This window comes from Pollachius pollachius (assembly GCF_949987615.1).
Source record: "Pollachius pollachius genome assembly, chromosome: 17".
Lineage (NCBI taxonomy): Eukaryota > Metazoa > Chordata > Actinopteri > Gadiformes > Gadidae > Pollachius > Pollachius pollachius.
In genome coordinates this window covers 5997262-6012647 of record NC_136950.1, presented here as the reverse complement: position 1 = coordinate 6012647, position 15386 = coordinate 5997262, and the positions used below count along the sequence as shown (strand labels likewise).

Here is a 15386-nt window from a genome sequence, read left to right as displayed (position 1 = left end):
TGCATTAACAGTATTTGCCTTTGGGAACATATCAGGAGAAAGTTTTAGCAAAGGCGTTGCAGTGCGGTTTGACCGGCTGAAAGGAAGCAGGGCGCGGGGCTGGGGGCCCCGGTGAGAGAGGGCCGCTCATTAGATGTAGCATTCTGTTTGATTCGCTTCTGGAAACTTCTTCACCAGCAGCAGGAGGGGGAAAATGACCCACATACTTCTTCACATGCCATGTCCTCTAACGCCCAATGGATAATGCATGAAGGGGATGAGACGGACATATTGAGCCAGAGAGAGAGAGAGAGAGAGAGAGAGAGAGAGAGAGGGACAGAGAGAGAGAGAGGGACAGAGAGAGAGAGAGAGAGAGAGAGAAAGAGGGACAGAGAGAGAGAGAGAGAGAGAGACTGACAGAGAGAGAGAGAGAGAGAGAGCGAGAGAGAGGGACAGAGAGAGACAGAGAGAAAGTACATAAACTTTCAATTGGTTTTGCCACAAAACACAGAAACGAAACATTATAGACACAAGGCTTTAAAATAGGAAATGCCTACATAGTGTACATCAAACAGACTGCTACTCCCTCCGTATCTAATGGTCTTATGCTCTGACATGGCTGTATTTGAATAAAGCTAATAAGCCAGGGGATGGTTGGCTTCTTACGGAGAACAGGCGTTTGAACATTGTATGCTAATCAGCGTACGCCATATTCGCTTACACTTGATAGGATTAGGATGCACAGGCAGCTCACTGCGAGGGTGTTTTCCTGCACGCTACGACATAGGGATGTTCTGGCTCAAACAGACACACAACCCCCCCCCCCCCCCCCCCCCCCCCCACACACACACACACACACACACACACACATTCAGTAGTGTTCTGTTGTATTTCTTGATCCAACCCGTTCACCCCGCGCACACACACACACACACACACACACACACACACACACACACACACACACACACACACAACCACACACCCACATAAACACACACACACGCACACACAAATATATACAAACACACACGCACACACATTTATACATACACAGACAAAACAAATGCATCCCCACACACAGAAGCCCCGCCCCCTCGTCCGCCTATAGGCTGGCTCAGTCCCATTCCTCAGCCCCAGCCGACACCGTCCGTCACGGAGCCGCCGATACGTCCCCGCACCTACCGGGACACGGGTCCGCGTGAATCCCTCTCCCTCTCCCTCATGTCCCTGCCTCTTGTTCTGCCTCCATTACCCTCCAAACTACTTCCTGTCTGACGCCGGCTCAGGACCCCCCCCCCCCCACACACACCTCCCCGCTGACTGAAATAGGCTCACTTTCTGGCACAGATCGAGCCCGCTGCTGAATTATTCAGCCGGACTCGTGCTTTTTCGAACCGTTTCTTGCCAACCGCTCTCTGCCTGACCCTCTGCCTCGCCTCGGGGAGACCCCGTCTCCATCTCGCCGAGCTCACATTCTGTTTCCCTCGGAGGAATCGATCTGCCCTCCATCCCGCTGAAAGCTTCTTTTTTTTTTTACACACAGAATGAGAGGACCAACCAGCGCTCGGCGCAGAGAGGGTCTCGTTTCCTCGTGAATAAGGAGCACTGGCTGTCTGTCGCATCGAAACCACAATGGCGGTGTCGGAGCTTTCAAAACCGGTTTTATCCGGGGCGGACCGGATAACGATGTTAAGGGATGAAGAGGAGTCTGCATGGAGGGCATCTCTTAGATTGGACGATGTTTCGGTGAGAGCGAGTGAAAGCACCAGGGTCACTCTGATAGGCTGGAGTTTTCTTTTTAACAACGTGAGGCAGCGGCAAATTTCTGCCCGGCCAAGGCCAGACCGATAATCTTTACGAAACAGAATCAGGATGGTTTCACAAGGCTAGTAGACACCACACTGACAATAAATTCTATTCTATTCTATTTATGGACTATGGACTGTCTGATTCCTCAGAACTCGTATTTATATGATGATCATCTGCATTCTGTGTCTTATGCATTTTCTATTTAAGCACTGCTATAAGGAAAAGCAGTTTTAAATGATTGCACTACTTGTTAGATGTTAAACTGCATTTTTTTTGTACTGGTTGTCCTTAATTGTGCAATGACAATAAAGGTGACTCTAATCTAATCTAATCTAATCTAATCTAAATTCGACCGAAAAATCTAGATCGATCCTGAGTGAATGTATCTGATTGAAGGCACATTGGATAAAAGTGACCCACAGGCTAAATGGTTGAATAGGTTAGATTATGGGGCTGACAGGGACCACTGAAGCGCGGACAGTGAGGTACTTTCATCTATTCCTGTGACAAGACAGTGTCACAGTGAGAGATATCTGTGATAAACTATACTAAATGTGCCAGAGGAAGTTTGCAGAGGGGGTGTCCTTAAAGTCGAGTCGAGGAAAGAGAACAGCCCCGAACTAAAATTAAAACAATACAGCAATGTCACACCAGGGTAGAGATACTCACGTGATTTGGACTCTGGGGAAGGAGGGGATATACTGGACATGGCCAGGTCACTCTTGGATTTCTTGGGTTTTTTAGGATGTATCTGCCATGGCTTCTCAAAGTTCCTGCACTCCCTTCGAGTGGTTTTGCTCTCCGCTAGAAAGCAAAGGACATTAAGAATTGGGAACATTACCATTCAGGAATAGCAATACAATGGATAAATTACTTACAATGCAGCCTGTGCAGCTGTGCAATAAAGTTACTCTTGTACTCGTGTGTGCATATGTGTGTGCATGCAAATGTGTGCGTGTGTGTTGGTGTGTGCATATGTGTGTGTGCGTGTGCGTGCAAATATGTACGTGTGTGTTTGTGTTTGAGTGCATGTCTTTGTGTTTGTGGGTCTGCGTGCCTATGCATGTGTGCAAGTGTGCATGCGTGCGTGTGTGTGTGTGTGTGTGCGTGCACACACCGGCCGAGCCGTCAGCCCACAGCGCTGCAGAGCCCGACAGAGTCCTCTGTAGCCTGCCAGGGCTGCCTTGCTTGGTCTGCAGGTGATCAATAAGAAAAGGAATAGGGTGGTCTGGGGTCTCAGTTATCAATTTGGTCATCAATTCCTACAGAGGCAGAACACAACAGAGAACAATCACACAGAGCTGATGACAGGGCGGCAGAACGCTGCGAATTTTAATGAACACTTTGGAGCCACATTGGGTCGACAAATTCTGCTCGAATTCAGAGTGTTTGAGGAACACAGCACAACCACGTGTGTGTGTGTGCGTGTGTCTGTGCGTGATTGAGTGTTTTTTTACCTGCACAGCTGTCTGTGTGCGCAAGTGTGTGTGGTGTGTGCCTGCGTGCCCACGTGCGTGTGTGTTTGTGTTTGAGCATGACTGCGTTTATGTTTGTGTGCATGATGTGTGTGTGTGCGTTTGTGTGTGTGTGTGTGTGTGCATGATGTGTGTGTGTGTGTGTGTGTGTGCATTTGTGTGTGTGTGTGTGTGTGTGTGTGTGTGTGTGTGCGCATGGTTGTGTTTGCTTAACAATGGCATCATTTGTTCGTACAGTGTTTGCTAGGAGGGCTAATCAGTGAACTATTGTGGAGGACAGTCCTGCTTGCAGCAGACATAGTGTAAACAGGGGAGTATCAAGGAAGGCTTTGAGAGACACGGCAGCATAGTTAACTACTGGAGCAGAGGAAACACTTCATCATCCACCACAACACAGCACCATTCCTTCTGTTGTTGGACAGCGAGTCCAATCAGACTGGATAAGGTGAAAGTGTCTGTTTCCATGCAAACGTTAGAGAGTGACCGAACCCAAAAACATTGATTCAACCAATGGGAGACAGCCTGCGCTGGAACCAGTGTTGTCAGGGGTGTCTGATAACACTGCAACATTGGTGCTCTGAGCTAATTGTATTTATTTATTTATTTATTTATTTGTCACTCTGCTGCAGGCGTTGCAGCACTGCAGTGTAATACTAAAACTTACTTTTTTCCCATTTCTTCATTTATGTAGCATTATTGGAAATCTGCATCTGATACATTGAATATAAGAAATGTGGGCCTTGAATTGAAGTACAGTTCAATTCAAGAATGGAAAGGAGAAAGGAAGGAAGGTTCCGACCTCGTCACCACAAACATTTGTTAAATCAATCCAAACCAACACATGTCACGCCTGAGCAGGTAGGGGTGAGGCGTCAGACAGACAGAGCAGATGTAGGAGGTTCAAACCCAGAACATTTCATCCGGGACATCATTGTAAATCGACTGCATTTATAAAGCGCTTTATAATATTGACATTCACCCATACATGCACACATCAACGACGGAGCCACCCATGCAGGGCGACAGCCAGCGTGTTGGCAGCAGTCAGGGTGAGGCCTCTCGCTCAGGAACACCTCGACACTCGGATAGGAGGGGCCAGGGGTCGTAATAGCAACCCTGCATTTACCGGCCGACCCATTCTACCCCCTGAGCTACTGCCGCTAGAAGTCTCCCCAGTGCTCTCCCATGCGGTATCCCCAGCCCCAGAGCTGTGAGTGCTGTCCACCATGCAGCCTACACAGACACGCCGCTGACTCTGTTGCCCCCGTAAGAAGAGGAACCCAGCCCTGATTGCGTGGTTACACACCAGGCCCCGGGTCCCCCCGTACCACAACGCACTCCCTGACAACGGCGAGGGGTTGTGGCGGCAACGGCGGCAGCATACACACACACACACACACACACACACACACACACAAACGCCTCTTAATTAGGACCCACTAACGACGCTGAGATGCAGAAAGGGTAATTACTCCTTAGTTGCTCCGCTGGGCAATTAGGCTAACCTGGCAACGGAAGGTCTATAAACGGCGCTTGGTTGAACATCCCCACAGTCCTCGAGACTTCCTGACACTTTTATTTTGGTGGGGCGAAATTTTTCTGTTGCTTTTTTCTAATTCGTTGGCTACCATGACAATGTTTTTCTTGTTAGCCATAGCATAGATAGAGGAAAGGTCAGAGGTTGGTGTTTGAGTGTTGCTAGCTAAGCTGGCATTCACAAGAGGGCAAGGAGGGGAGGACACCGGTAGTTCAGCTCGCTCTCATGACTTCCAATATATGAAGATGATGATGATGATGATGATGATGATGATAGATACTTTATTCATCACCAAATTCAGAACTTCCATTATATAGAGATAAGGATATATACAGTATACGTAAGTCGGAAGAGGCATCCACAGAAACTCTGTGAATACCTAATAATCATACAAACACATACCGTATATGTGTATGTGTCTGTCTGTGTGTTTATCTGTTGGTGTTGGTTGTTCATGAGGGCGCGTGTGCGCTCATATGCACTTAAGTGTACGCGTGCGTGTTTGGGTATCCAATGTCTCCAGCGACAGGACAGTGAGGAACCCGTTTAGTCCCAAACTCTTCAACCTCCACACCCACACACCTCGTGATTGATACAACAACAGGACATTGAGGACCCATTCAGATGTCATCCCTCAGGCGAACACTCCCAAACACTTCCTCCACACCCCACATGCACGGCGATGGATGCGACAACAGTCCGTCCATCAGTCAGCGGGTCCACACATGGAATACAGGATCAGTTTCCCCCATGCCTCGTAACAGACTGTCAGGCGGCCAAGAGACACCCACGTCCTCGTCAGCCTTCAAGGACTACCTCCAAGGGGACGGAGACAGTAATCATGTCTTTCACACTGCCCCCCCCCACCCCCACACACACACCCCTCCAGGCCATGCACCCAGCTCAGATTGAGTCTGCACCTTGACGACCACCTCTTCACACCATGGAAGAGACGGAAAGAGATGGTGTTGTAAACGTTGCTTTTCCATGCCAGTTAAGCTTTTCTGAATTGAATTGTGAGGAAGAGAAAGGAAAGAGGTAAGAAAGGGACAGAGAGACACAGAGAGACACAGAGACACAGAGAGACAGAGAGAGAAAGAGAGACACAGAGACACAGAGAGAAAGAGAGACACAGAGAGAGAGCAAGAGCGAGAGACAGAGAGAAGGAGCGAGAGATGGAGCAGGAGAAAGACAGCGAAACAACGAGAGAGAGAGAGAGAGAGAGAGAGAGAGAGAGAGATCTTACTCTATTACACCAACCCGAAGGTTGAGTAGTGAAGACACTTCAAGTTATTGGTATTCACCACAAGTAAAAATGCATAGGGGGGACAGGTCTGTTTCTGAATCAACAACAACAACAACAAGACAATCGGTCCGAGAGATTGTCCTTCTATTTGAAAGACTTTGCATTGTCTCGATTCAGAAGAAGATACAAGAAGGACAATTGTGTTTTGTTATTTGCAGTGCGCCATCAGTAAAGGTTACTCATGCAAGAAGAGATTTCTGTCTGTAATAAACAGATGAGGACAACAGTAAACAAAAGGCATCTATTACAGCAACAAAATCAATTACAAATAGATTAATTAAAAGAACATTATAGAAGAAGATGATTACATCATAAAAAATGTGATCCATCTCATCCCTTTAGAACAAGACTAACTCATTTCAGAGATTAAGTGTCATACAAGCAAAGGTCCATGGAGGAAATAGCTCAGTCCACCCAAACATAATGTGTGAGTGTTTGTAACTCATCAGACCCTGCATCAAGATGCAGCCATGACTTGGCAGCAGCCCATTGGTGGACAATCAACCAATCAACATCAAGAATAGTGAAAGTTTGTAAAAGAAAGCCCCCCCAAAGCCAAATATAAGACGTACTTGCTCTCCCTTCCCCCACCAGCACTCCCATCCACCTAACCATCTACTGGCATTGAAGAGAGATAAATAATAGCTTGTCTAGATACACATTGAGGGAATTTCTCATTTTGAGGCCCACCAGCTATTCAGTGTATGCAGATGCGAAAATCCATCCAAAGCATTCGACTATTCACGCCCGAGGAATATTCCAGAGAACAGCAGATGGTCAAAAAACAAAGCTTTGTCTTCGCATCAGCCATCACAATACCAGCCAGAAGATGGAAAGCTGGATGGTTACCTGCTCCATTTCGTCGCCCTCTCTCTATCCTGCTGTATGAGAGGCTAATGCCTTCTATTGATTTAGCTGCCTCTTCCCAATGAAAGAATTGATACTGTGGAGGTGATGCGAGGTGAGGCCCTGCTTCATGCAGGATGCAGGAGGATGGATTATTGGCGAAAATAACAGGGTCAGGAGGACAGAGCGAGAGCGATAAAGAGAAAGAGAAAGAGAAAGAGAAAGAGAGAGATCATCCGACACAGCAGAAGATGAGTCAAGGGTAGGAGATATCGAGACAGAGAGAGAGAGAGAGAGAGAGAGAGAGAGAGAGAGAGAGAGAGAGAGAGAGAGAGACAGAGACAGAGACAGAGAGAGAGAGAGAGAGAGACAGAGAAATGGCAAGAGAAAGGGATAGATAGAGAGAGATGGAGAGAGAGAGATGGAAATAGAAGGAAAGGGATAGGGAGAGGGAGGGAGGGAGGGAGGGAGGGAGAGAGAGACACTGAGAAGGGGGAGTGGGGAGATGTAGGTTTGGGTGAGGTCCAGACCTTGAATCAGGCGGCACATGAGAGGAGAGGATGCTCTTTGTCGACATTCAGATCCTGAGCAAACATAACCTCTACTCATGAAATGGAACACACAGCCACACACAGAGACACACACACACACTTTTTACAATCCCTGTTCAACATCACTGTTTGTTCCTGCAGACATCTATGGTCCATTGGTTACATTCGCTGTGCTGCACAGGAGGGGATCTCTAACATTCACCATAGAGGGCAACGGAGAGTAATGCTAACAGTAGAGCTGAACTCACCTCACATGAGTGTTGATGTTTCCCCATACATTGGCTGGGACACACACACACACACACACACACACACACACAAGCACCACCACACACACAAACATCCTTTCCGTCAGTGCCATGAAAGCCCCCCACAGAGGCAAGTCACTGTCCATAACACCAGAAATGCTTTGGAACATTTCCTTAAGTAAAACACACGGGGCGTTTCAATGAGCTATGCTATGGAGCTAAACATAGGATTTCAATTGATATGTTGGGGAAAACAAAGCACCTCCTCCATACATGAACGCCGAGGTGTTCCCTTTAGGGGGAAAAGGAACGCCTTCTGCGCCACTCGGTGGTCTTGAGACGCGCGTGGGGTTGAGTACGAAGGCGTGTTCTCCGGCTCGTGAGCGTGACTATCAATTACATGCTGCAGTCGCCCCGCAGAGCGTCGCGTCAGGACATGAGTACTCCATTAGTGTCCACAGACACTGCAGTCTCACCGCCACGCCCCTTCCTGTGCGCACTACTGCTGCAATTACCACCCACTCCACACACACACACACACACACATACGCGAAGGCATGCACGTAGGCAGATATTTATGCACACGAACACACGCGCACATGCAAAAGCATTCATACCCATGTGTCCGACGTACGCACATGCTCTCTCACACACACACACACACACACACACACACAGTCATGAACCCACATAAGTAAGCACACACACACACACTTAGGCACAAGCAGTCACACACTAAGTATACATAAGCTCTCTCACACTCGCAGGCACACACGCAGAAGCACACACATTGTAGCAAACGCACAGAAGCACAAACACAGACACGAACACAAGCACTCACAGCAGCAGGAACATGTAAAGCATGTATGAACAAGGTCAAACACACACACACACACACACACGAGGACAGCCACACACACACACACACACACATAAGCATACACAAACAAACACACATGCCCATACCCACAAGAACCCACACACACAGGCACACATTGGTGTGTGTGTGTGTGTGTGTGTACTAGCAGTCAGTATTGGTCCTCCTCCTCGCTTACCCCTGAGCCGGTCTGCCCCCTCGTCTCTCCAGGGTCCCCCAGGAGGAGTTGGGGGGTCCGCTGACCACCTCACACTAATCACTCAACCTTTAAAGATGTCTTTAAATAACAAAAGGTGTGCCGGGTTGACCAGCGCCAAATACATTGTGCGTGTTTCGGGTCCAGTCCCAACGGTGAGACGTTAAGGCCTGTTCACTGTGGGTCGTTCCACTCAGTGCGGCCGTTAGCCAGCTTAAGAAGCGCGTAAAAAGGACGTGTAAGAATAGTAATTGAGACATAGAAACCGTGTCTTTCTTTTTATGACCAAGAGCGCAACGGCTCCTTCACGGTGCACCATATCACGTCGTAAGGGTGCGTTTAATTGTTGACAAATCGGCAAACGCTGTTCGTCTTCCACCGCTCTCTGGCACCACAGCAGGAGGCGGCTGTTTTCGATTTGCACACCAGTTGTCATTATCAATTACGGAGCGGAAACACCCCTGAAATGGATTTCATTGGCGTGTGGCTTGCCTCCGCGGCTACTGTATTCGCTTACTCCGAAGAGCTCCTTCATTGAAGCTCCTTGAACAAAATGAAGACTTGGGGGGCTGGGAACCAGGGGAATATTTCAAAGTGCGGCGTGTGTGTAATAGAGGAGCATGCTCTGGGTAGCTACCCAAGACGTATCTGTCGTTTAGCAGGGGTGCAAAGCTTTTGATTAGCGGGGAATGTGACGGATCTGCGTGCGCCCCTCTGTGTGGTAATCCCAGCAGCATCGCAGCCCAACACCAGACCCCCCTAACATCGCTTTGAAACGATCAAACAATGCTATTAAAGATAAGGACTCACTTTATCTGAAAGCGACGCAACAGGGAATATGAGATGCATATCGTTAAAGCGCTAGGAGGCATTGTGCGTGGTCGTTGACATCAGGGATTGAACCCAGTCTGCTACGGTTCACAACACTGTCATGTTTGGGGTCATGATACATGTGTATGCATTTATCCTACAGTATATGAGTCTGAACGTAATGCACTGGTTCATTATCCGGAGGTGAAACCAAAAATCCCAATTGAGGCCAAGGCTGGATAAGAATATTCTATTGAGTCTCAGATCAACAGTGATCAACATGTAACGATGGAAGGAAGTACACCGGTACACATTTGTACAGGACTGTAATCAGGTGTAGCAAGGAAAGACTAAACTCATTAGTAACTTGCATTAATTCAATGCAGGTGGAGGACTTCAGCATTCAGTGAGGTATCTGTATACGGACAACTTTCTATTATTATTGAAGGAACGGGGAAACGACTCATAAATTAGAAATTAGTAATTGGGTGTGATGGGTCCAGACAGACACAGTACCAGACAGACATATCTACATCTGTCAATCACAAGGAGCTAGGGGGACCATCACACACACACACACACACACACACACACACACACACACACACACACACACACACACACACACACACACACTGAGATAACATAATTACAATGACAGGCATATGCAGCTCAATTTCCCTGCCTCCAATAAATAACAAGGAAAAGGGAGTGGGCAATTGTGTGGGTGTGTGTATAGCTAAGTGTTTGTGTGTTTTTGTGTATGTGTGTATAGCTAAGTGAGTGAGTGAGTGAGTGAGTGAGTGAGTTTGTGCGCGTGTGCTTGTGTGTGTGTGTGTGTGTGTGTGTGTGTGTGTTTTTATGTGTATGTATGAGTGAGTGAATGAGTCAGTGAGTGAGTGTGTGCGCGTGTGCTTGGTTGTGTGTGTGTTTCAGGGTGTGTGTATAGCAGCATGTGCGTGTGTGTGTGTACATCCGTGCATCGCCGGGTGCATCTTACACGCGTGTATTCTGTCTGTCTGAGCGACCCGTTGATGACAGAGAGCACTGCGTCCTGCAGGTCGGACAGGGAGTCGCTGAATCACTTGATCCGGCTGAGGCTGAGGAATGGCGGGCCCCCTTTCCCAGGGGAATGCCGTGGCCGGACCTCCACCAATTATTTCCACTTCGCAGGGGGAAAAAAAAATCAGCAGTCGTAGTGGGCTGCTCGACTCGGTGGAAACGGAAACCATTCCTGAGTTTGGACCCCGATGTTTGCAGGCTACCTGTACTGACCTGTACTCTCGGTATCATTGGGCAAGATGCTAACCGGCTAACCCCCTTCCTGCTCATTCATGACATGTATCTGCGTTCACTGGTTTGGCTGAAACTGTCTGATGAATGACAGTAGAAAACATGAGTCGGGACGCTATTTCGGTATGAAGAGGAGGACTTCAAAATGACGTGGGTGGACGGTCAAACAAGGTGCCGCCACAAGCTACCCTTTAACCCATACTGTACGCCGTCAAACATTTTACAAAGCGTAAAAGCTTCAGCTTCAAGCAGCATCAAATGCTCACTTCAAACGCAGTAGAGGCTGAAACCGTGATTTTGTAAGCGAAAACGGCTCGATTGTAAATCCTCCCTGGGCGTCTTCGGTGCGCTACAAACAAGCAGTTCACACCGCAGTAACAGAAGCAGGTGGTGATTAAAGACTCGATGCCTGTGAATGGGGCCCCTGATGAAGACCCCTGAGGAACCAGCCAAGGCAACAGCCTGCAAAGGGCCGCTGAGAGGGGCTATCAAAGGAGCGCTGGCGCCGCTGATGAAACCCAACAACGTTTCCGACATTAAGATGTCAATTAGGGAGGTATTTTTCTGTTCCAACATTGTGCATAGAGGGGTTCAATGCACCGAGGGATGGTCTCTGGCCTACATAGGAACCGCTGATTGACAGACCCCAGCGAGGAGCGCTGCGAGATAAGGGGTTTGAACCGGTGGAGAGGTGGCGACAGCGTGAACGTAAGGAGCTTTTAGGGGCCTCGGCTCTGTTACACAGATGTCAAACCTGAGGAAGTCTCGGGAACGAGGCTGCGGCGTTGTTTTCAGTAGATTAGAAGGAGAAGAATGATATATGTAATTTCTTTAATATACAATTAATGGAATACTGATTGATCTGTTGATATTTATACTGTTAAATAAAAGGACCTTATTAAAAAATATGAGGCAATAGCCCTTACAAAACGATTTCCTCATAAAGGACTATATGAGGGGATATACTAATCGATATAACTCAAAGCTTTGGTAAACTTAATTACATCAATAGGAATTACTGCAAAATAGTTAATAGGCAAATAAAAGTAAACGGCGTGAATGATGTTCAATACTCATGACGTTTGGTCCTAGTGTTATATATTCAGCAAAAAAAAAGAGATAACATAACATAAATAGAACTTAATACACAGCGCAATGACTTCAATTATTGTGACAGGCTATTCCACCACGATACGGCTTCAGCGGTCTGTGTGAGACCACCATTTCATTACCCAGGCCGGGGTGAGGAGTAATCATTTCTGAGGGAAAACATTTGCGGTGTCTCATCACAGTAAGTAAATGAGTGCTCTTCGTATAACACCACACACACCCCCCGCGGTGCTGCTCCACTGATGTGGCAGCTGTGTTGCGTTGCCGGGACCAAAGTGTGATTGCTCGCTCTCAGCGGCAGCAGGCCAGGAGAGAGTATCGCTCGAAGACAGCCTTGCAAACCGAGGTGCAGGGATCAGCTGGTCGGCTCACTGCCTCTAATCGCAGGTAAAGCGTTCCGAACACAACTGAATATTGACCGGCTCATTGAACTTCATTGGGAGGCTTCCCCCTGAGGACCACCAGCTAGCTAATCGCATCCTGAATCAATCAAACAATCAATATCCCTCCTGCCTTTAAGTCCCTCCCTAATAGCCTGTCAAGCACGAGTCAATAAAGAAGCCGGGATTCCTTTTCACTCCTTCTGAGGTACTTTGCTGCTCGCTCACAGCCGATCCTGTGGTCTATTGAACAAACCCACAGCATGTGTATCATGTCAGTGCGTCCATCTGCACACAGAGAGGTGATAGATGTCTCTCTTCTGCTTGATTTCAATTGTGTCCCTTATGAAGGTTTTACGATGTATTGGTCATTTAGAAGAGGCTTTGACGCAAAGCAAAGTTCTGTGGCAGTGACATACGATATAAGACGGAAATAAAGGAACAACCAATGCACACATGTGCTGCCCATCCCCTCCTGGGGTGATGCAATCCAATGTGCAGCATCTATAGACCAGCAGTGCCACTGCACGGTCTTGTCCATGTGTGTATAGCACCACATGGTAGAATGCTTCCTAGCTGTGACTTACTGAATTCTGAGAAATTCCACAAAACACCATCTATGCGGCCCCGGAAAAAGAAACGTACAGCATATAAACGATGTATTTTGACCTCGCTCATCACCTCAACCATGTGACGTTATCTCGGCTGAGAAAGTGCGTTCACATTGCTTCATCCCTTTTAGGATTCATCGGCACCAGCCTCACAGCCACGCCAGACTCTAGGGAGGGACAGCGACACCCGTGGGACATTTCATATGCACTCAGTGCCACCACTTCCGTCCTGCACAGAGAAACCAGACGCCAGGCTGCCTGCAAGACACTCGCAGCTGACGGCACACAGCAGACATTGAAGAGAAACCGCCCAATGGTATATTTGGAGCATTTCAAATATAGATGGAACACATCCACGTCTGTTTGGTTGACCCGCTCTCCGGGAGATATTGCCTATATTGTGTATGTTTTATTGCTTTTTGGTGACATACCATGTGTGTGCAAACTAGCCCCCCTAGATGAAGGTTGCTACTCTCATCATTGTCCCATGCTTGTGTCAGTGAGCAAACACAGAGTAACAGAATATGTAAATAGAGAAAATAGAATCTCTGATCTCGGGGTAACTCTCACTCGACAGTTCTTTAGAGAAGGTAGAGATGGAAAAACGGGCGGGAAACAAGAAAATGTGTTGAACAAGAGGAATAAGACTTCGGAATTGTATGTATATATCTAAGGGTTGACAAAAGAAAGAAAAAACTAGGATCAGAATCACGTGGAGGTGGAAAGGCGGAGAATTCTCGGCCTTTCAACCTCCACCTAAATCTGATCCTGTGTTTGACGAAGGCACTGTAGACCTCATAATCATCACATCATAGTACACACACAGCCTAGCCGGTACATTACTCTGCACTTATTCCCTGTAGTCCCACGCTCAGCTCTACAGAGGTAGCTGTCCGCGGTGCTGAAACAGCAGCCACACTCAGGAGATGAAGGATACTATGTTTGGGCTGTGTGCGTGTGTGTATGTGTATGTGTATGTGTATGTGTGTGTGTGTGTGTGTGTGTGTGTGTGTGTGTGTGTGTGTGTGTGTGTGTGTGTGTGTGTGTGTGTGTGTGTGTGTGTGTGTGTAGCCTACTTACGAGTGTGTGTGTGTGTGTGTGTGTGTGTGTGTGTGTGTGTGTGTGTGTGTGTGTGTGTGTGTGTGTGTGTGGGGGGGGGGTATGTGTGTGTGTCTTTCTGGCTGTCTTTTGCATCTGTGACACAGTGATATGTAAATGTACGCAGTAGGCTTCAAAAAGTGCTGATGTGTAATTTTTGGTTTGGCACACAAACACACACAAATAGAAACAGGCACACAGACGTTTATAATGGTTATGCGACTAAAAAGCATCTATGTAGAAACAACTGAGTAATCCAGACATAGCTTCATGTATGGTCTAATTATGGGTGTATTTTGGTCATTCTTCTAGCGGAACAGATCAGTCACGCCCTCCTCTAAAGAGGACTGCTTTAAAGCCATGCTGAGAAGACAAGGTGATTACAACAGCTCTCCTTCACCAAGCAACCAGCCACCCTGCTGGGATGCTTTCTGCATCTACCGATACAAAAGATGACTATGTCCCTAGCCAATACCCTATCCAATACCCTATCCAAGCTTTTTCGAAATGAAATGAAGCAGAATAGTGCTGAAAGCGGTGCAGAGGTTATAATAAGAGATGCAAAACTTGTTGAGGTCTAAAAGACTGCTCGTTAAGTCAGACAACACGAATATAACGAGGTGATGAAATCATGGCAAATGTTGGCAATATCGGTTAGTAGGTGAAAAAATTATGTTTTGCCCTCAATCTACCTCAGATATGGCTCAACATCGCGTCTAGCAAACCAATATGAAATGAACTTTACTGCGGTGTCCTCCTATAGCAGCCTAGTGGGACGTTTTCAGAGAGGTAGCATGTCACCCAGCAGTCCTTTCGCTGGAATAACTAAAGTAGAAACACCCTTTACGACCATCTCGTTTAGTTGTACACGGTGGTAGTTTTATTCGATTGAAAAAAAACAAAAGAAAAAACCCTAGCCCTTCGCGAGTGAGGCTCCTATAAGGTGACCGGGTAAATGATGAGGCAAAACTCAAGATTAAAGCAGATACAACCCAAGTGTGCGCCACCCCAACGCCCTTTACCACCCAACTACTCTACAACACCCCTGGTAACAACCTAAGACAACCTACTGCACTCACCTCAAACAGGGGTCCGATCTTATTGCTCTCCAGATACGACTGAATCCTTGACTGTTGTGGAGACGCCATGAAGACACACACGCTGTGCCTTGCGGGAAGCTTGCACGAAATTCAATTACTTCTCCTTTGGTCGGACGGTCCAGTCATCCGCGGCTCATCCCCTGCACACACACAGTCT

At 47.5% G+C, this 15386-nt stretch overlaps 1 protein-coding gene across 1 annotated transcript in view; it reads right to left on the bottom strand.

Annotated features, from left to right (window-relative positions):
• cUnh8orf34 (chromosome Un C8orf34 homolog) overlaps positions 1-15277 on the bottom strand; it is a gene marked incomplete at its 5' end in the record, with an annotated part of 68543 nt that extends 53266 nt beyond the window's left edge. Inside the window, 3 exons of the mRNA XM_079754533.1 lie at positions 2461-2595; positions 2909-3053; positions 15209-15277. Coding sequence (XP_079610659.1) covers positions 2461-2595; positions 2909-3053; positions 15209-15277 — 349 coding nt within the window. The remainder of the gene's footprint in view (positions 1-2460; positions 2596-2908; positions 3054-15208) is intronic.
• Between the last annotated feature and the right edge of the window lie 109 nt (positions 15278-15386).